Source organism: Petaurus breviceps, unplaced genomic scaffold (assembly GCF_028583685.1).
Source record: "Petaurus breviceps papuanus isolate PSGF00001 unplaced genomic scaffold, PetGlider_PUasm1.0 90847, whole genome shotgun sequence".
Lineage (NCBI taxonomy): Eukaryota > Metazoa > Chordata > Mammalia > Diprotodontia > Petauridae > Petaurus > Petaurus breviceps.
Window position 1 is genome coordinate 8,314,922 of NW_027187360.1, and position 22,228 is coordinate 8,337,149.

Sequence of the window (22,228 nt, forward strand, 5' to 3'; positions counted from 1 at the left end):
GTCATATAGTTTGTGAATGGCAGAGGTGAAACTGGAACCCAAGTCTCCTGACCCCAAGTCCAGTGTTTTTTCTACTGTCCCATACTGTCTCAGTGCTGTATCCTTGGTAATCTTTAAACAAATCATTTTTGAAACCCCAATTGAGAGAACTAGAAGAAAGAAACCTTGGGCAGCATTATTAATTATAAACATTTTCCAGGGTTTTCTCGTCATGGCCCCCTAAAAGCATTGCTGAAGTTGCTTGAGATTGGTTTAAAACTCTGATTTGGTTCAAAGGAAAAAAAAACACACAACCCCTAAATCTCAAAAACACCACATTTGTTTTCCATCACATGCAGTTTTAATTTCCATTTGGACCTGCATTTTTGTAGTTAGTGGAAAGAACCAGAAAACAACCTCTTCAGAGGATTTTGCTTTATCTAGAAGTTTATCAGAAAGGTCCTCACATTGGGGGGCACCTTCAAGTGGAGTCAGTTTCTTCACTTCATATTCCAGAGTATGCAAGAAAACAGAGGCAAAACATGGGGCAGAAAGGGAAAGGGATGATATTTTTCCAAAAGTGGATGAGGCTCAGAGTTTAAAAGTTTGAGAACTCTTTGACTATCATCGTTCTGTTGCAACTCCAGACAGGGATAAAATTGTAGAACAGCACATGGGACCTTCAAAGAAAAATAATGGCGTGTTTGGTGAGAAAGAAGTCTCACTGATGGGAGGAATAGGAACTATACTATCCTTATGGGTGTTTGAGATCACAGATTATAAACTGGAAAAGAATTTAAGAGGTCATTTATTCAAACCCCTTCATTTTATTCTCAGAAAATGAGTTGCAGAGAAGTTAAGTGAGTTGCCCAAGGTCAAACAGGTGGTAAGTGGCAGAGTCAGGATTCAAACTCAGGGCTGCTGATCCCCAATCTCTTGCACTGCACAGCTGCCAATAGTTATTGGTGGCTGTGTCAGAACACAGAGCTGGCCTGATATGGCCTCAAGGCCATGTGGTTTCAAGGCTGCAGGGTCCCCACCCCTGGAATAGTTCCAAATTGGAAAGAAATATTGAAGAACCGGTTACATTGTATTTGTCATCTTCCCATCTTATAGAATCTAGACATTCTACAATACAATATATATAGATTCTTATAGTATCTAGAATTAGAATTTTTTAGAATTCCAGGTAAGGAAATGAAATTGACATCAAAGCAATGTCTCTCCAAACTTCAGATATGTTTGTGTTTATCATCCGTATAAAGAGGAATCTGTACACACACCTTTCTGGGCTCATTTGCCAATTAAATATTTAACAGCTTGCTTCTTCTGTCAAACTCCTTTTTGAAATCCCCAAGTATATTCTGCACTCTATTTCACTGCTTTCAGATGAAGCAGCAATTTAGAAGGCACACCAGTGCCAGTGGTTTCCTTAGCAATGGTAATTATGTGAGAGGGCTCAGAATAACTCCACCCCCTTTCCTTTCACTACTCATACCTGAGGCATCTGCTTCTGGAGGGGAAAAAAAAATAATCCAGACAGCAACTGTTTGAACTTCTTTGTAGAGTCAAAGCCAAGGGTGTATTTGCTTTGTTGGTGAGCTGGGTAACCGCCCTGAATTCCCAGTGCAAGAATAGAAGCTAAACAGCTTCTAATGACTAACCACATCTGGTTGGGAAAGAGACAAGCCAAAGAGCTTTTGAGAGGCCATTCATTTAGCCAAGGGCTCAGAGTTTACATGGGAAGCCAGGAGAGAGCCAGGAGTCAACAGATATTCTAATGAATGCACCTCTGCTAAAACACATCATGAAATGCTGCCGCTTTGCATGTTATGTTCAAGAATGGTTTAAAGAAAGAGAAACCATATTTGTGTACCTTTTTATCTCCCACAAAACACATGTTTTAACCTGACAGACAGTTAACTCTTCTATGCAATCAGTAAGACACCATCAACATAAATGCAAGTTTCATCCTGTTGGAAAAACTAAGTACAACAAACAGCTCACTGTTGAATAAGAATAATAATTAGATACACAACACACACACACACACACACATACACACTTTGATTTGATCTCTAGAAATTCCTTACAGATCAAGCAACAGAATACCTCCAAACCTTGAGACTGGCAAACTAAGACAAGACAGACCTTTTTCCAAAAGAGCTTGCCCAGAGGAAGAGAAGTGGGGGATTTCTCCTTTGTTCCATTCTTTGCTGATTCAGAGGATGCTGTCGGTTGTTGCTGAGCTGAAGAGTCCAAACCTTTAGTATTCCTCTGTGTCCCCTGGGCCTCAGGTGATGAAGAGGCAGCTTTGTCTGATTTTGTATTAGCTGAAGAAGCAGGTGATTTTTCAGCACCCTATGTTAAAAACAAACAAACCCCAAAAGACAAATAGTTGCTCAAAATGATCCAAAAAGGAAAGACTTAAAAGAAATGAAGGTCTGTTCCACCTAGGTGCTAATAATTCTTTAGAAGGCATGATGAACTAATTTGGGACATGAAGCTAGAGAAATGTGGAATTCACTTTTAGACTATGGCACAGTCTAAATCTAGACCAGGATGAGACATATCTACATATTTTTAATTTGCTATGATTAATAGTAACACATTCCTACACTGAGGTGGGTAGATAGCACAGAAGAAAGAGGGCTAGGCCTGGAGTCAGGAAGATATGAGTTCAAATGTGACTTTAGACCCTTCTAGCTATGTGACCCTGGGCAAGTCACTTAACCTTCATCTGATTTAGCTTCCTCAACTATAAAATGCAGATAATAATTTCACCTATCTCCTATGTTGTTTTGAAGATTAAATAAGATGATACTTATAAAGCAGTTATCACCGTGCCTGGCACATAGTAGACAAATACTTTGCTTTCCTTCCTGGCTTCCTCCCTCCCTTCCTTCCTCCCTTCCCTCTTTTTTTCCCCTTCCTTCCCTATCTCATTTTTAGGTTTACCAAACACTTTCCTTACAACAACTGAGGCTCAGAGATTGGTTTAATAACTTCTCCATAATAATATTGCCAGAACTGGGATCCCAAGTCAGATCTGAATTTAGGTCTAGTGTTTTTCATTTTTTTTTTTTTTTGCTGCTATAACACATTGATAAAGAAGGGATGGACAGGTGGTAGGAAACACGGAATTATATAATGTCTAAATTGGAAGGGATTTTAAGGATTATCCTATGCAAACCTTTCATTTTAGGGAGGAAGGGAAACTCAGAGACAGGAAGTGACCAAGGGCAGGCACACTGCTATTGAGTGACCTAGGCAGAACTAAATGTAGGTCTTTGGAATCCTAATCCTTTCTATTTCTATCATTCTGTGGCTGCGTCTCCAAATCAATCAACCCTGGTTCCTGCCCCTTCCTTAACACCACTTAAACTTTTGTCCTTTCTGCTCCTCACCTGTCAAGCATAAGCTCTGAATTCCTGGACCCCTCAGAGCCTTGCTACACAACTTCCCCACTACATGTTGCATGGTCTTGTTTTCTAATTGTTTTGTGGTCTTGTTCTTATTTTTCCCCTAAGGTTCAATTGATTGAACTAACAGATATCGAACACCTTTTGTGCAAAGCACAGTGGGGCTTCTGAGTTAGAGAAGGAAAAGTCCCTCCTCCTATGGAAATAGGAAACAATAAGCCTAGGACACAGAGCATGATACAAAACAGTGTGTGAATGGGCATGAGATGGACAAAAAAGGCCAGAGAGGAAGGACCACAAGATTGCAAGATTTCTGAGGGTAAATGTTGCTTTTTCCTTCTGTTTCTCCCTCTAAATTTTATAATTCTTGCTGATTTGATTTGATCAAGTAATATACAATTGCTCAGGTTGTAGTTTCATAGGATTCAAGGCTAGAAGGAGCCTTCCCTATTTGCTTGCTAACTTCTTCATTCTATAAAGAAGAAACTGAGGCTAAGAAAGGTTAATTTATTTGCCCAAGTCCGCATGGACGGTAAGTAGGAGAGGTAGCATTCGAATCTGTACCTTTGGACTTCAAATCCAGTGCTCTTTCCACGGTTAATCTGTGTGGAAGACCTTTGTTTGCCAGGAAAGGATACTGAGGATCAAGACAGCTTTATCTGAATTCTGTGCCCCCCTCCCCTGCCTGTCCCTCCCCCCCTCTCCCCCAGTTGTATCCATTCTACAACAACTATCTGGTTGTGGAAAATATACTTACTTTGGAATTTGATGTTGATTGAGTTTCTTTTGAAGACTAAAAGTAAAGAAACAGAAAACAAAGTCAGTGCCTTACAAGACTGTCCCCCTACAACCTGCCCCCCCCCCCCCAACTGCTCTGGCCAGTTTTCCTCTCCCACCTCTCCCCTAACAAGCAGGAAATTCAGGAGGCAGAAAAGAGGTAAAGGGGAGCAAGCTATTCTTTTTTTTTTCCTTTTGGAGGGCAATTGTGGTTAAGTAACTTGCCCAAGGTTACACAGCTATCTTTTTTGTGTGGGTATTAAGTGTCTGAGGTGGAAACTGAACTCAGGATCTCCTGACTCCAGGGCCAGCACTTTACTCACTGCACCACCTAGCTGCCCCTGAGCAAGCTATTCTTGATATGGCCCATCTTTCTTTCCCTTCTCTGTCACCAAGAAGCAAAAAAACTGGTAAAAGGAAGAAGCCTCTTGATTTTCTACTGTGGACACACCCAGAAAGGTATTTTCCAAATCCTGCTTCACCCTCTGAGGTAGAGATTATTAACCTGGGATCCACTATATGTACCCAAAGTGTTTGTGGGTAGTTTTCAGGAGATCTGTGAATTTGGATGGGAAAAAATATCTTCATCCTTATTTTCCCCAACTTTTCACTGAAATTTAGCATTTCCTTCAATTATTTAAAAACATTATTCTGAGAAAGAATGTATAGGATTCATCACTGCCAAAAGTTTCAAGATACAAAAAAGGTTAAGAATTCCTGCCCTAAGAAGTGATCACATATATTTTTCCCTGCATACAAGTCAATAAGTCTGTTACCCAAACTGAATCAAGGCCTCTTTTTCTTTTCAGTATCTGACTGGACAGTCCTGAGGGACAACCACTCTATGGAACAATCTAAGCCCCCAAAGAGAGAGGGAAATCAAAGTCTTCCTATGAGTTTTGACAAGAGTGATCAAAGTCTGGCTATGAGTTTTAAAGAGTAATCTCCGGCCCCATTTTAAAATGCATAGACCTGCAGAGCACAGGAGAATTAAAGGAAAAAAAAAGCTGTCTGTATTTCATAGATGGCAGGACAAGATGAGATTGCTGATGATTTTCTGCATTATGCATGTTTCTGCAAGTCTTAGACAATCTGCCCAGTTTTAACTTCAAAAGGGTATTCACAGAATTAAAGGGGACTCAAGGGGAAATGAATACACATGGCCCAATATTTTCTTCTTAAAAACAACAAAACACTGAAAAAGAAAAGATTGGAAGGGTGTTGCCAGGGGTTGCCATTTTTTAGGAGTGATGAATGTGGGTAGGATAAGGGTGGGATAAGAGTGTGTTGCCTGAAAAACCTGCTTCTCTCTGACTTCTCTGGGGAGTCATTCTTACATTATGTGACAGAGGGGTCTACCAGAGGAGCTGCTTGCTTGTTTGTTAAGGGCTGGAGTACATCAGGTACAAGAGCAGGATTTCAAGGAAACAACAGGATTCGGTACAATCTGTCCTTCCCACCATGCCATTTAGCAAAAGTCATTCTGGGCCTTGCTTTGCATGGCTGCACAGTAATACCCTTGGCAGGAGTCAGGCAAATCATTAGGTTTCCTCCTAGGGTCTTGGAGCATTGCCTCATATGATCTGAGCAGTACTTGAAGCATTGAAAAGTAAAAGGCTATGATCACAGTATCAGAGATTTCCAGGGCCACACCGCTAGTGTCTATAGTGGGATGTGAAGGTACCTTGCTTTGTCCTCTCTCTATTTCACCATTCAGGGGAGTTTTGACGTTGTGGCCATATCACTGATCACTCTTTTTCTATGTTTTAACCATTGATGTTCAGTGCAGAAGGAACATATTATGTATATTTCATTTCCACTTAGGTTATGGCAACTCCCTCAGGCCACCCAAATGTATTGTGTCCAGACAGATCATGCCATGTTGCTAGTACTGTTATCTCATTTTCACATTGAGGGATGATGTTAGTAAGGGATAAGTAACTACACAAAGACCTGAAAAACAATGAATGTATGAAGAAAATTTCTCATATGAAACCATTAATAATAGGTTGGTGTGTGTTTTCTGACTATAATGCATACCCTCAAAAATTACCTTCTATCCATTTTATACATATTTCAGATGTACTTTTATATTTGCATGTTGTCTTCCCAGATAGAATGTAAGCTCCTTGAGGGCAGAAACTTTTTTCCATTTCTATCTTCATATCTCTAGGGCTTAGTACAGAGTCTGGTATATAGTGAGTATTTAATCAGTGCTTCTTGGCTGACTAGAGTTGATCATGAGTCATTTAACCGTAAGAAGAATGAAGTAAACCACAGTTTCTATTTGTAAAAGATAAAACTCTAATTTTAATCTCTTATAAATTGATATTTCTATATTACTTAAGAAAAATAACAATGCCCTTGTTTTAAGCTAGCTAAAAATGTCTTAGCCACCAGAGAGGCCAGAACCTTTCATTTTTATGAAGTTAATAAAGTGTTGGCATTCATACTTTACAGAAGGGAAACAGGAGACTCAGAGAAGCTAATCGTGTATGACCTGTGTATGTACACAGTCAAGTCTATGGTACAGCGATAGCTGGCTCCTTGTCTTCCTTAGCCCTTATTGCCTGAGAAGTAGAAAACAATGTTTTAGATCTGAATCTCAGGCTTGGTTTTAGGAGTATGAGTTTCCCCTTTTGCCATAATTTTAAATGTAAGGAAAAAGGGAGGATCAGAGGGATGCCCTGTGTGACCCTGTGGAAAGCTTTATGGAAAGATCCATTTACTTAATTTTGATGTGGTTATTTACATTTTAATGGACTGCTCCATTAGTGATGATAGAATTCTGACAAGAGGAAAATGAAGAGCCTCCACTGGCCAGGAGAATGGGTCTCAGAGGCAGCCATAAGCTTCAGAAATCATGCATTAAGTTGTTGTGTGAAAAGAATTCAGAGAATTTGAAAAATGCAGCCTTAGAAGATTGTATGGGTATCACAAAGACTTGTCAAAATGAAGTTGATAGATAACACAGAAGTCTGTAATGGGGCATTTTTTCTCCATCTTCCCAGAGTTTTGCCAGAATTCAGTCGTTCCTCATTTTGCATGTGCATTAGTGGTAGAATATAGTCCACCAGATCATTTGGTACTCCTTCTTCCCCCTAAAATGTCATTCTTAAAGTAATCACTGCATTTCCCCTTTTTGAAGTGCATAGGTGGGTAGGTAAAGGTAAAAGGACAGGGTAGAACTTTAGATTGGGAACATTGAAATGATATGGTTAATATTATACATATATATGTATGTGTGTATTGTTTGTATCTATGCTTATATATATGTAATATACATATTTTTGAATAAAAGAAAAAAATTCTTTAATTATCAAAATCCCTTGCTCACAAAAACATCCCAAGTGGGTGTTGGTCTGGAATGTTCCCATGTGATGAATGATATCATATTTTCCCTTCAGTCAGTCATGAGATGCTGTCCAGTGTACAACTGTTTTTGTGGGGTGGTGTGGGGGGGGGCTCTGAACTACAAATTATAGCATTAGATTCCAGATCATCACTGTCTTTTACCAGAATAATATTTCATTTTAAGGAAATATACTTAAGATCTCTAAATACTCTCTTATTTCTAAGGATAAATTCACAATATTGATAGCATGTGTAAATTTCAACTCCACCTCAAAAGGATTTCCAAAGAGCCCCTCCTTACGTAAATGCATGACTCCCAGAATAGGACAGACATTCAGAGAGAGGGTTCTCTGTACGAGTTCATTACATTAAATTGAGCTTAGGGGATACTTTTTACTCACTTCCAAATATGCTGGAATAATGCAGCTATAGTAGGTTCTCTTGAGCACCCAAGAACATCATTCTAGCAAATTGGGAAGTTGATACTTCTACACCTGCAGCTTCATAACCAAGAGGCTATTCTAAGAATCGCCCTGCCTTAATCCATTGTTTTTCCTCTTCTTTGTCTGCTGTAGGGTGGTGTAAATTTTGTTAGTATCAGGGTCAAATCATACAGTTATATAGGTTTTCTCAGTTAGGTAAGAGGCATGACTTTTCGGTTAGGAGAATTATTTTAGAACCCTGCCCTATGGGTAGGAGAGATTAGGGAGGGCTGGTTTTGGGGCTGTCATTCAAATTGGCTTCATAGATTGTAGATTTTTAGAATTGGAAGGGGTTTTAGAGGTCCTGTAATGCAGGCCCCCTAATTCATAGATGGGAAACGGCACTGAGAAATTAAGTGACTTAGCCAAGGTTACAGGTAGTAAGTGGCAGAAACATGATTTGAATCCAGGCCTGCTGACTCCAGATCCAGTGTTCTTTCCACTATACTATGCTATTTCATACCAACTTAATTTATTATTTGACAGTCCCAAACACCTACAGAAACCTCTCCCTTTGCTAAGGTGGATTTTGGTCAGTGGATGACCAGAGTCCATATTATCCATTGCAGGGCAGGGTTCTGCTTTCTCTAGCAACAAGATACAGACCTTATGCCTAAAGAATTTTCTAAAGGCATAGCCTAGACTGGGACTCTCTGGATTCTTTTTCTTGGCTCCTTTGGCCTGGACTTCTCCCGTTGTCTTCTGACCAGTTGGTCCATCATGGACCTTCTCAGCTTTCGATCCCTTTCGGGTAATAGTAGTCAAAGTTGAGTAGTTTTTGACTTTATTTTACATTATTCACTTTCTCTTCATTTGTAATTACATGTTAAAGACAGTCACACATCTGTCAATGGATATTGTTCCCAAATGCCTATTCTAATAATATCTGAATGTTTAATGATGGATGATGATTCCCCTCTAAGAGATTGGCTTATTGCATGGAAATTTAGGCACACCCAAATTCTCAGTTGGGTGAGAGGGCCTTTGTAAATGTGAACTCATTGAGTAATGACAATCAAAATGCATTTAGGTAGTGTCCACACCCTATTAGCCATTCAGATAAAAAGAGAAAAATAGAGTTTCCTCAAACAGATATCTTCTATGACTATATCTTTTGTCACACAATGGGTCCTAGTGATTAGCCAAATTTCTCAATTTTTATCTTAAAAATTTAGCAGCCTGAAGTATATTAAATGTAATTAGAAAAATACTAAACTATATCTAATCTCAGTGATTTTAAAGCACTGGATGACTTCAGAATGTTCTCCCTTCTCCCCATATGCAATGTCTCTACAAGGGGAAGGAAAGGACTCTGAGATCACAGGACAATAGGATAATTTCTATTTAGGGGTGGAAGGGATGGACAAATATCTCTAGGCTAGGCATGAGTGGTAATTTCACTTTGTAATGGAAAAGCCAAGACTACTCAAGAGGCTAAATGTTAATGAAACTTTCTTTCATGAACTGATCTACTACAGCTAAGTTAAAGAGGATATAGAACTGAAATTGTCTAGCAATGGTCACTTTCATTGTCAGCCTCGGTGACAGTGTTGTCCCATGCCAATGTTGTGTGCCTTTCTGTATTGAGGAACATTATATACATACTATTTAATGACAATTATAATAGTTGACATTTTATCATGAAACTTGCTTAACTAACTGCTGTTTGCCAGTGTGTCAACCACACTGTCAAGTAAAGACCAACACTTCCCAGAAGCAGGGCTGCAACATTCAGTTAAAAAAAAAAAAAGTCCTTTTAAAGGCTTTTTGAAACAAGGTCTTAAAAAGGGTTATTATGATGGTTGTGAAACTGTGCTCATAAATGTTCCCTCCTGTTAGGCCACAAAGTTCCAAACGGTGCCAGAGGGAGCTATGTCCAAGTCAGTGGGGAGATCTTATCATTTCCAGATAACCCCAGTATTTTAATTCTAGGACAGGAGTGGAGCCCAAAAGAGATAGAGTAGTGAGAATGCATTGGGCTGAATCAACTCATGCAAAATATGTCCAAACAATACAGAGTATGGGGAAATAGGAAGTACTTTGCATGACTGTGCCCTGAGCCCTGCTTGTATGGCAAACATATAATAAAGACAATCCATTTAGGTTTCTTAAATAGACAAATTCAAGAATAAAGACATAGACCTAAGTCAAAGGAGCATAATTCTGAGTTGCAAGAGATTCTGTGATACTTAGGGGCAGAGGGTGTGGTTCGTGGAAGCCATCATTCCTTGACCATATCATCAGACTCTGAAGCTAAGGACAATCAGAAGAACATAGAGGATTTCTCTGTGATGGCTCTATTTCTTACCACAGTTCTCATGAAGACTGAATCATGAGTTTCCCTGGAGAGAATCTATGATGTCAGTGGGAAAGGGGGCAAGTTTCTTTAGAAACCTATTATTCCAAATAATCAGTTGCTTTTTGGAGAGTTTGTTATATTTTCAGAGAGTCCTAGGCTTCCCATGGGATGTGCTGTACTCTCCACATGCCCTTCATTAACATTTGGCAAGTTTCCTAGAGGGAAGCTATTTAATTTTACTGAACACCTTTATTCCAAGGGGAAGATTTTTTTTTAATCGTTGGAATAACAATAGGCATATTGTGAAATATTGAAAAATCTGGCACCTCCAGTTTGCTTCCAGAGGAGTTTTACTCCTTTCAAACCTCTGTGCAGTTTCTGCTGAGTTTGCTGGGCATGTTTGCACAGCAACCAAAAGAGGAAGGTCACCACACAGTAACTACAATTACTCTATTGCCATTTCCATTTTAGTTGCTAATTCTCAGCCTCAGAAGTTAGAGGATAAGAAATATCTTGATGACAATGGAGCAATCACTTTCCCCATTCATGCCTTTTAAAATGGCTCTTGGGTTGATTATAAACAAGAGCTGATTAACAAAATGAACTAAGTCTGAGAATGAAGTGAAATGTCCATCAAGGCCATCAGCTTAAGGGCACATGGCCTGCAGCACACCCTGAAAACTTGGCTGAAATAGCCAAGGAAGCCCTTCATTCATTTATTCAAAATCTAGATATGAAGATAAAGAGGAAAACAGATAGACAGACACATGCACAACACACACACAAATGCAAACAATGGGAGATGGGAAATACAAAGCTTCCCTCAAACCAGTCTAGCTTGTAAGCTCCTGTTTCCTTGGGGTTCTATGAGTCCTTCCTCAACAACACTGAACCTCCTGCTCCAGAAATTCCCATCATCCAATATCACACATGTATCTGAACTAAAATCCTTTTCCCCTCTACTTCTCTCCATGATCTTTCACCTAGCAGCTTGGTCCTATACCTCCCCATTCCATATCTTCCTCTGTCTACCTCTAGAGCTCTATTCTGTTGTACTCAAATGATAATTTTCCCTAGAACTCTTCCTCTTACATCCCTTTCATCTGGTGATAACTGAAATCTACATCATGTCTGAAGACAGATAGTATATCTTTTCCCATCATCCTCTCTGGCACTAGGATGCTCTTTTGCTCAAAGCCCTGACTCATAGGCACTAGCAGGAGGAGGTCACATGCTTTTAATCTCCATTGCAATTCCACATTCTCCTTCTGTCACTATCCTCAGCAACATTTTTTTTTTGGATGCCATCTGATTTTATTACTTTCTCCTGATCCTTGTATTTGCTAAAGGGGAAAGGGGACTATGAAGCTCCTCTCTCTAATCATAATCTTTCAACATCCCCTCTCCTTTACTAATTCTCTCCTCCCGAAACTTTTCTTAACTTTTTTTTGTGTCTTTTTGTCTCCTTCATTCTTCAGAAACTTTTTCTGACTTCACTCTTGAGTTCTTTACTTCTTTAACCTTCTGCCTTTTCCTGCTCTCCTGGTCCCTAACCCTGAGCTGCCTCCACTGTTTTCTTCATCTACTTTCGAGACACAGAGTTCTGCTAGAGGAAGTCATGAAACCATGCTGACCGAAGCTGCTACAAATTTATGAGATCCAACCTCAACTGGGCTCTCACTGTTGCACAGTGTTCCCTTTATTCATCCTTAATTTGTTCCTTATGTTATTGTGGCTATCTCAAACCTTTCTCAAGTCTCCTCAAGCCCCAAACATCACCCCTCCTCCCTTTCTCTTTGCAGATGACCTTGTCTCCTATTTTACTGAGAAGACAAAGGCCATTGGTTATGTTTCCCTCATTTTTCCTTCTTCATAACTCAAAACCTCTTTATAGCATAACCCATTCTCTCTTCTTTCATTTCTCATTTCTCACCTGACTGTATTACTTTGGGACTTCTCTGACTGACTTCTCCACAATGCCCCAAGAAGCTGATTATTGGGATAACCTCATAATCCTACCAGATCTTTTTAGCCTTGGTTCTCTGCCTCATCACTACCCTCTGCCTCTCTTATTGAAGGGTGGGGCCACAAACTACAAAACCTCTATTTAAGGAGAGAGTCCAGCTCAGACATTTCATTTCTCATGTGGGTATACTATTTCAGGGGTTCTTTGATTGACTTCTCTACTTTCCCCCAGCCCCCAACTTTTCACCTTCAGTCTGTGTGCTGTCTTTCCTTATTAGATTGCAATCTGCTTGAGGGCAAGAACTGCTTTTCTTTTTCTTATTTGTACCCCTAACACTTAACACAGTGCCTGGTACATAGTAGGTGTTTAATAAATGTTTATTGCTTGCTTGCTTCCCCCTTGTTTTAGAGTGTGGGGACTATACTTGCTATCCTTTTAATCTTTCCTTTACTACTAGCTTCTTCCTTTTTGCTTATGAACTTGCTTGGGGTTTCTTTATTAAAAACAAAACAAAACAAAAAGGCTTGCCCTCAATACTGCTACCTTTCAACTCACCATCCTCTCTTTCTCCTTCCCTTCATTGCTAAACTTCTAGAAGGAATAGTCTTCATTTGTTTCTTATAATTCCTCACTACTTACTTACCCAACTCATTACAATCTGGTTTTAGTCCTCACAACTGGACTAAAGATGGTTCCCTTTAATATGAGTAATGAACTCTTAATTGGCAAATTGAACTTTTTTCTAAGGCTTTATCCTTTGGCCATTGCTGACCAGCTCCTCCTTTTAAAGATTCTTTTTTGCCCTGGCTTCCATAATTCTGCCTAATCCTGTTTCTCCTACCTTTCTGCTTCAGTCAACAACAATCACCAAACATTTATTAAGTCCCTGCTATATGACAGATCAGATTGTTAGTTCCTTCTCTTGTTCCTTAACAGTTCTTCCCCTTGTGAGCCCTGTGTCCTGGCCCCCGAAGGCTCTATCCTTAGCTCTTTTCTTCTCTCTGTAGTCTCTCTTGATCTCATTCATTCTTAGAGCTTTGCTCAGCTCATCTATGCAAATAACTGCAAAAGATCTGGGTGTGTGGGCTCCTGTGTCTGTATGTGTGTGTGTGTGTGTGTGTGTGTGTGCGTGCGCGCATGTGGGTGTGTGCATATCATACATATGCAGGCCAATCTTTTCCCCAAGTTCCTGTCCCTGTATTTCTACCTAAGAAACATCTCCACCTAGACATCCTGCTGGTGCTTCATCCTCCTTCCAAACTGCAGCACTCGTTTCTCTTCTCAAACCTGCTCTTTTCATTTCTTCTTGATAGATGGGCACAACCATCTTCCTGGTCCTTCACCCTCTAGAGCCAGTCATTTGCTGGGTTCTATTCATTTTACCTCAGTAATAGAGGGATAGGTACCGGGTCTGTCATTTCATTGACATAGGGAGCCTCCAGACAAAGAAACTCACTTTATCACTGCAGGACATCCTCTTTTCTGCAACTCATTCTTTTAGAGTTATCTAGAACTCGCCCAGGGTCCCACAGCCAGTGTGTATCAGAGGCAAGACTTGAGCTCTCAGTTACTGTTGGCTGTAGCATTTGCTGCATTATTTTCCCTGTCAATGTCTCTGTCTCTTTTTTCTTTTTGGAGGGGGGAGGGCAGGGAAATTGGGGTTAAGTGACTTATTTGCCCAAGGTCACACAACTAGTAAGCGTTAAGTGTCTGAGATTGGATTTGAACTTAGGTCCTCCTGACTCCAGGGCCGGTGCTCTCTTCACTGCATCACCTAGCCTCTCCCCCACCCCCCCTGCCCCGTGTGGCTCTCTATCTCTGTCTCTGTGACTCTCTCTCAGTCTCTGTCTCTGTTTCTCTTGGTCTTTCTCTTCTCTCTTATTTCTATGCCACAACTGGACTAATATTCACATTTATCCTGATATGCCCATCCTTGGAGGATCTACTATGGCAGCATAGCACTGCAGTATCTCTTTTATTTGTCCCTTCATTTCTTTTCATTTTGTTATCTCCCTAATCAGTCCTTTGTTGTCACTCACCCATGCTATTATAGAAGCTTCTTTACTAGTCTCCATGCTGCCACTCTCTCCCCTCTCCAGTGCTTCTTAATATCTAGGACGATGTTATTCCCCTCATCATAAATCTTGGGTGACTCTTGACTTCTTGTAACATGAGATGTGTATTCTGTAGCCTGGCTTTTAAGTTCCTCCATAGTCTGGTACTCAGCCACCACTCCAGTCTTATTTCATATCATATCCTTTCATGTAATTTATATTCTAGGTGAATTGGACTATTGACTGGTCCAAGGTATCACCCTGCATTCTCTCACCTCTATGCATTTGTATAGATGAATGTCAAGTGAGTACTCAAGTCCACTTGGATACCCATTGAAAGACTCTCTTAGAGCTTCCATGAAGCTTTTTCTGATTCCCTCAGTTGAAAATGATCTCTTTCTCCTTAAATGTAAACAAAGGACTTCCTGGTCCTCTCCTTTGCCCCTTTAATATTCTACCTTGTTATGCACATATGTGTACATATATGGGAATTAAATATACATATACCTTAACATTTTTTTCATTATTTTTGGTAATTGAAGTGTGTAACCCAAACCACATAAAACAAATTAAGCAGGGGAAAAATACCAACAAAAATGTAAAACAAAAAACCTTGTGAGTGAAATTTACTATAAAAAAAATCTTAGATGAATCAAGATAATTTTAGAATAAGAATCTTTGAAGGTGTTGTAGTGAAAAGCTGCATCTTTTATTGAGAGGGCATAAATAAAAAGGATCTGCATGCGCTCATTTTGAAATCAACATTTACCATTGCTAAAATAGTTTGAGAAAATAAGTTTTGATGTATTTGAAAGGTATACAGTTTATACAATGAATAACCAAAGCATAGAACCTTGGCATTTTCCCTTAAACTCTTAAATACATAAAAGAGTTTGTTATCCAGATGCTCAATTTTTTGATTTTACATTAAGGCTACCATTCAGGGACTCAAGTGGGAAAATGACAACTTTGATTTCCATTATTGTTCTATACTCTATTTTGAAACATGTCAATGAGATATGCTTCTACAATATTCAACTACATGCACATACAACTTAAAATAAGAACCTTGTGGGGAAGTTCTGTACATTATTATACATCATCTCTGTTATAAAGTAGCATACAAGTATAGCTATGTCTATAATCCTTTTGTTTGATTGTAAACTACTTGTGGTCAGAGTCTGTGTCATTTTTTTATCTTTGTGTCCTGAACATAGTAGATGCTTAACAAAAGTTAGCTAATGAAAGTTATTTGAAACCTAACTGCAGGCATACACTTAGATAGAGAAAATGACTTACCTTGTCTTCTGAATCAGTTTTGGTTTCAGCTTTGTTAGATGAAACCTTAAATGTTTGAGAAAAGAAAAAAAATCATTGTTTTTCAGCGTTTCTTGATTTGCTGTAGAGGGTAAAGAATCAGAGAAGAACCAACAGTCATTTGCTACATTGAGTTCTCCAGGTTTCCCATCCTTTATGTACCAGCTGACTCAAGGTAAGGTAAGACTGTTATTTAAAACAAATGCATGGGGGTGGCTAGGTGGCACAGTGAATAGAGCACTGGCCCTGGAGTCAGGAGGACCTGAGTTCAAATCCGGCTTCAGAATCTTAACACTTACTAGCTGTGTGACCTTGGGCAAGTCATTTAACTCCAACTGCCCTGCCTTGCTTCCTACGAAAAGCAAAAAACCCAAATGCACCAGAACTCAGACATGAACACAATTACAAGATGAATTAGGCTTATAAATGAAGTAACACATATATCACCTTGTCCCATTCAAAGGTTTTTGTTACCAAAATAAAGGAGGGAAATGTGAGGTATCGCAGTAGGAAGGCAGTAATTTCTTCCAATAGTCCAAAGTGTGTATTAGCTTCTTTCCCATTCTGAGATTTCCTTTAGATATTGAAGGGGAAAGTAGGAAGGGAGCAGGCATTTTTTTCAGACACCTATTAAGTATCAAGTACTATGCTAAGAACTCTACAAATACTATGGAATTGGATTCTCACAACAGCCCTGTGAGATAGGTTCTATTATTATCCCCATTTTATAGTTGAGGAAACAGAGGCAGAGAGAGGTTAAGTGACTTGCCCAGGGTCACACAGCTAATAAGTGTCTGAGGTCACATTTGAACTCAGGTCTTCTTGATTCATGGCACACACACATATGATATAGAGTATATATATATCCACATATATACATACACATATTAAATATAGGCATATATATTTACACTATATATACATAATATACATGTGTTTATACTATGTATGTGCATATATAATATACACACGAGTATACATAGATGTGTATACATGTGATCACATGATATATGTAATAGACATGTATATACACAGCCCCCCCTTTACTTTATATAGATAAAATATAAAAACATAATAAATTTAAAAAATAAATAAATAAATTAAAACAATGAGAGCCAAAGTCTCTGGACTAATGCTTATGCTGGTTCATTATGCAATACTGATGAACTGTGTCTTAACAGAAGGGAGATCAAGGGACGCAGGAGAGAACTCTTTATTGCAGAAAAGTGTTAACTTTGGGGAGTTAGGTTACCTGGACAGTTTTCCCTTTGTGTCTATATTTGTGTTCTGCTGGGTTAAATATCACCTTAGAGAGAAATCTTGTACATTGGTCTGTACTGTGAGTTGCCTGAGGTTTCAGGCACAGAAAAGGAAACAGAAGAATCTGGAAATAATGATTTCCAGCCAAGGTCAATGAAAGCTGTGGCTTTCACAATGCTTTCTGAGCCCTCATTCTCTTATCTATCCCTAAGATTATAAGACCTTGGCAGTAGTCAACATGGGAAGAACAGCACTTATTACAGTTATAGTACCATTATTCTAAACATGTTTAGATTATTCACTTTTGGAACACTTTGGAATGAACCTAGGGTCCATTTTGTAGAATATTTTTAGTGATAGAAAGTCTTTATCTTTTGAGGGTGATTCTTATTGGAGAAGAACTAGCCAGAAATCACTGAGAGCCAAGTTTAGTAAATGAAGTGGTAGACCAAACTCATCTCACATCACTGATGTGATGAATTTCAGCGCCGAAAGGGCCTTTGGAGTTCATTTAATTCAACCCCCTCATTTAAGAGATGAAGAAATAAGAACCCACAGAGAGGAAGTGACTCATCTACAATCACATAATGAGTTTGTGCTATAGTGTGGATTAGAACCCAGATTTACTGGCTCTCACTACAGTGCTCTTTCCATTAAGCCAAGGAACAGAATTTTAGGTCACAATGAGTTGTGACTATAAAGAATGTGACTAATTTTGTTGTTTGGATCACAAACTGGCCCTGAATATGGTTTCAAAATAGGGGCCCTGAAAACATTTTGAGCAATGGAAACATTTTGGGAATGTTAAAAGACAACACTTATTTGCATGTATGAGATCTACTATACCTGCTAAAAACCAAGGCTTATAATGATAGCTTGGTGCATAGAAAGAACATTGAATCTGGAGTCAAAGGACTTGGGTTCAAATCATACCTTTGTTACTTTTCAAATTTATTTGACCTTGGGTAAACCACATAGTTTCTTTGGACTCAGTTTTCTCATTAGAGCATGAGGGGGTTGGACTGGATAGCAACCAAGTGGCAGAGTGGTTAGAGCGCTGGGTTTGGAGTCAGGAAGATCTGAGTTCAAATCTTGCTTCAGATATTTGCTAGCTGTGTACTCTGGGCAAGGCACCCATCCTCTGTTTGTATCATTTTTCTCATTTGTATGAATGGGGATAAGAATAGCGCCTACTTCCCAGGTTTGTTGTGTACATCAAATGACATAATCATAAAGCACTTGGTACATGCCTGGCACATAGTATGAGCTATATAAGCATTAGCTGATATTATCATTATTACTATATTCCCTCTAAGGTCCTTTCTAGTTCTTAATTTATGTTCCTAGTTACATTTTATTGTCCTAGGTACAGAGGCAGTCTTGGGGGGGCAGGGAGAATGAATGATTCAAGTAGTTTAAAAAAATGAAATCTTTTCTTATAACTTAACTCTGAACATCAAAATGACCAACTAAAGTTAGTTAAGTTGAGTATTTAGCATTTATGCTTAAATTAATTCCAACGTGTAAAGTATCACACAAAATTTTTTTTAGTCACATCTAAGTCCAATTCAGGTATTTTTTCCTTCACTCATTAATGTTAATTATTTCAGTTTGGCTATAATGAACGCAACCATGCTCATATCTGAGAATGATCTCATTTTCTAATACAAGTGGTAGAAATCTAAGGTTTTTGCATGCATGTTTGGAATAGAACTTTTTGAGTTACTCATAGTCACTGAGTCTGGTGGCCTCAGGTCTGGATTTACTCCCATGTACACATTTAGACTGTGGGTTCTATAGCCAATAATAACAGAATTTTCCTTAGAACCATCCTATGAGACTGTCAGTACAAGAGTCATTATCTCTGTTTGATGAGGAAACAGAATTTCAGAGAACTGATCTTCCATCATCTGCTTTCATTTTACAGGTGAGCAAACTGACCCATAGAGAGATGCTGGGTGGCACAATGGATAGAGTGCCTGGCCAGGAGTCAGGAAAACTCATCTTTGTGAGTTCAAATCAGTTCTCAGACACTAAGTGTGTGACTCTGGACAAGTCACTTAACCCTGTTTGCCTCAGTTTCCTCGTCTGTAAAATGATCTGGAGTAGGAAATGGCAAACCACTCTGGTATCTTTGCCAAGAAAACCCCAAACAGGGTCATGGAGAGTTGAGCATGACTGAAATGATTGAACAACAACCAAACATTTCACAGATAGTGAGTGGGGAAACTTGAACTGGAGATCTCCTGACTCCTAGGCCAAAGCTCTTTCTGCTACACCATATTGCTTCCAAAACCAATAAATACTTTAAGAAAATACAAGCTTGAGGAAAAAATGGAAAGAAATACACTTACCAGTGTTTTAAAGAAACTCATGACGGAATTATTATTCTCTGCTATATTTACAGTCTGGGGGTTCTCCTGCCCAATTTCAGGTTTCTCTGTATCTTCAGGGACTGAGGAATTGACACCCACTGGGTTTTCCTGTTCACTCTTTTCCTTGCTGTCAACTATGTCCTAAAAGCAAGCAGAGTTTTCACAGTTTGGGCTTGTTGAATGTGTACAGGAATAGCAAAGCATTATTTGTCATTTGCATCTCTTGGCCCTCGCACACCCGAATTCCAGCCATACTTATTCTGCCTACATATATAGAACAATCAAGGTCTTTACAGGATTCACTCTCCCCTCCCCCTTCCTCAAGTTCTAATATATTCAGCATTTGCTTTTGGTTGGAAGCTCATTGTTTTGAGCCACCAGAGTACAACAAACACAACAGTTCAAGTTGCTTTCAAAACAAAAACTCTTTTCTATTAATACTGCAAAGCGGTTGTGAAACCCAGCAGGAATAGGGGTGGCAGTGGTTTTAATCTTCATAGCTTCTGCCTAAATTCTTTGTACCTATCCACAGAGACACCTCTGATTGACCTGCTGCAATTTCCATGCTAAGTTTTAATATTAAGAAGGGACAGAATTATGTTTTCAAATGTCTCTGTGCTGTAGAATTCTCAGGGTTTATCATCATCGTAAGGAAGGATGGATGTGACAATGAAAATCTTTCTCTTTGACATTTCACCTAGAAGGATCCAGGTCACATGTTTGTGCCAGCCCTTAGCACAATGCATGCTGCGTCACAGATACTCAATAAAAGTTTAACCAAGGAATAAATGAAGGGGAAGGATAATCATTTATCTACTTTTCTTGGAAGGATCATCTTTCTTTGCAGCCCTAGGGGCCGTGGTAAAACTGACATAAGGAGCTGTAATAGGCATAAAGCCAGTATTCAGGAAACATATGAATCTATTGGTTGGTGATTGGTGGGTTCCCAGAACCTGTGATTGCCCATGCTTTTGGTCAGCTGTGGCCAGAATTTGAACAAAACATCTGTTTGCCCTCTAGGAAAGGTTTGAAAGTTGAGGTCCTTTCTTGAGTGTTTGTGTTTCCTAGGCAGTGCAATGCATTTTGTGTGGCCTATCACAAAGTAAATACCTATGGGTCATGAAGAACAGAATTTTCTGGCATGAAAATACAGGTAGAGGGGCAATGAGTAGATCTATGATTTCACTGATATAAGGAGCTCTTGGATAAGGAGGTTCCTTCTTCCAGTGTAGTTTGGCATCTTCTCTGCATTCTATAATCTTAGAGTGTTCTCTAGAACACTGGAAGGTTAAGTGCCTTGCCTAGAGTCCCATAGTCAGTATGTGTCCAAGGCAGGACTTGAACCCCGGTCTTCCTGATTCCAGGGTCATCTTTCTGTCCACTGGGATGTGATGTCTCTCATGTACCTTTATGTAAAGACATATTTCAAAATGCCCCCTCTTTGTACTCCATGGTATGCTATTTTCTAGGCAGCTGTCAATTTTTTTTTGGAGGCAATTGGGGTTGACTTACCCTGGGTCACATAGCTAGTAAATCTCTGAGGCCAGATTTGAACACAGGTCCTCCTGACTCTAGGGTTGGTGCCTTATCCACTGTGCCACCCAACTGCCCCATTTTGGATCCCTTTCCCCTTTCCTGTATGATCACATTTCCTTCCTTAGGACTTTGGGAACATTTGTGCAGAGCAGCCATGGGCAAAACGTTCCAACATTACAAAGTGAGTGTCAGGATTTGTCTTTCTCTTTCCCTACATGGTACTTGTCTCATCCAGGGACACTAATCATCCACCTCGTGGTTCTAAACAAGGTGCTCTTGGGAAGTGGTTGCCTTAATGGGAACTATGTAAAACTTCTGTGGCTGAGATAGGATTATTTCAATAATTCAGATCTTGCTATGGCTGTCTCCTGTCTGTTCTCCTATCTGCTTTCCCTTGCCCTTTAGTTCTTGTGAGTATCCTGGTTCCTTAGTAATTGTCCAGACTTTTCCCCACCTGCTTTGTCTTGTGATGACTCTGAAGCATGGTAGTGGGCAGTGTGCTGCTCTAGGAGTCAGTGAACTTGTGCTCCCATTGGCTTCCTGACCATCCCTAGCTCTGTGACTGCGCAAGTCTCTACACCTCTTGAGCCTTCATCTTGTACACTGTACTTGTAGTCTGTCTTATACTACTTATTACTTGATTGTATTCTTTGATACTTTAGGAATATAGGATTTTAGCAGTGTAGGTTTCTCTCAACCACTGATTGAGATCACAACCCTCCAATGCCATCATAGACAGTCTTCATGGTGACCAGGATTCCTCAAAATTTATCATCTGGTGTACTGATCTCTGGCACTGACCCTTGACAAATTTAATTAGGCTGGTCCTAGGCTAAGAGACACATTATCCATTACCAAATCTGAACTAGATGACATCCAGCTTATTAGACTATGTCACAGACTGCACTTATCTGGGCTAGCTATTGAAAACCACTAGTCACCTGTGTGCCACAACTGGTCATTGGCAAGTTTTAGGGGATAATTTGATTATACATCATTATATATTTTTATTTTGAATTTCACAAACTAAATAAAATGAGCATTTCTGTTTACAAGGTAAAACAGAAAGAAATGATGGTACATCAAACTGAGAATCTCTACTATCTCCATGCAGCTATTTTTTCTTTTAAGTACATAAGAAATTCAACATGTAACCTTCAAGTTGTCTTCTTTTTCTGTATTTCCTTCTGGCTTTCCTTCTATTCTCTTGTGTGCACTTAAAAATTTTTTTTTCAATAGTGGTCTTTTCTCTCTCTCCTCTCCTTGCCAACCTCTCTCTTTTGTCCTTCTTCCCTTCCTCCTTCCATCCCTCTCTTCCTTCCTTCCTTCCTTCCTTCCTTCCTTCCTTCCTTCCTTCCTTCCTTCCTTCCTTCCTTCCTTCCTTCCTTCCTTCCTTCCTTCCTTCCT

At 39.4% G+C, this 22,228-nt stretch overlaps 2 protein-coding genes across 2 annotated transcripts in view; one reads left to right on the forward strand and one right to left on the reverse strand.

Annotated features, from left to right (window-relative positions):
• The window catches only part of PFDN4 (prefoldin subunit 4), a 371,852-nt gene that overhangs the window by 59,653 nt on the left and 289,971 nt on the right, over nucleotides 1–22,228 (forward strand). The window lies entirely within an intron of this gene.
• The window catches only part of BCAS1 (brain enriched myelin associated protein 1), a 100,517-nt gene that overhangs the window by 49,039 nt on the left and 29,250 nt on the right, over nucleotides 1–22,228 (reverse strand). The window contains exons 2-6 of the mRNA XM_069072438.1: nucleotides 19,265–19,426; nucleotides 15,633–15,677; nucleotides 8,621–8,758; nucleotides 4,159–4,194; nucleotides 2,131–2,340 (exon numbers count right to left, since the gene is read on the reverse strand). Of these exons, the coding sequence (XP_068928539.1) occupies nucleotides 2,131–2,340; nucleotides 4,159–4,194; nucleotides 8,621–8,758; nucleotides 15,633–15,677; nucleotides 19,265–19,426 (591 nt within the window). The remainder of the gene's footprint in view (nucleotides 1–2,130; nucleotides 2,341–4,158; nucleotides 4,195–8,620; nucleotides 8,759–15,632; nucleotides 15,678–19,264; nucleotides 19,427–22,228) is intronic.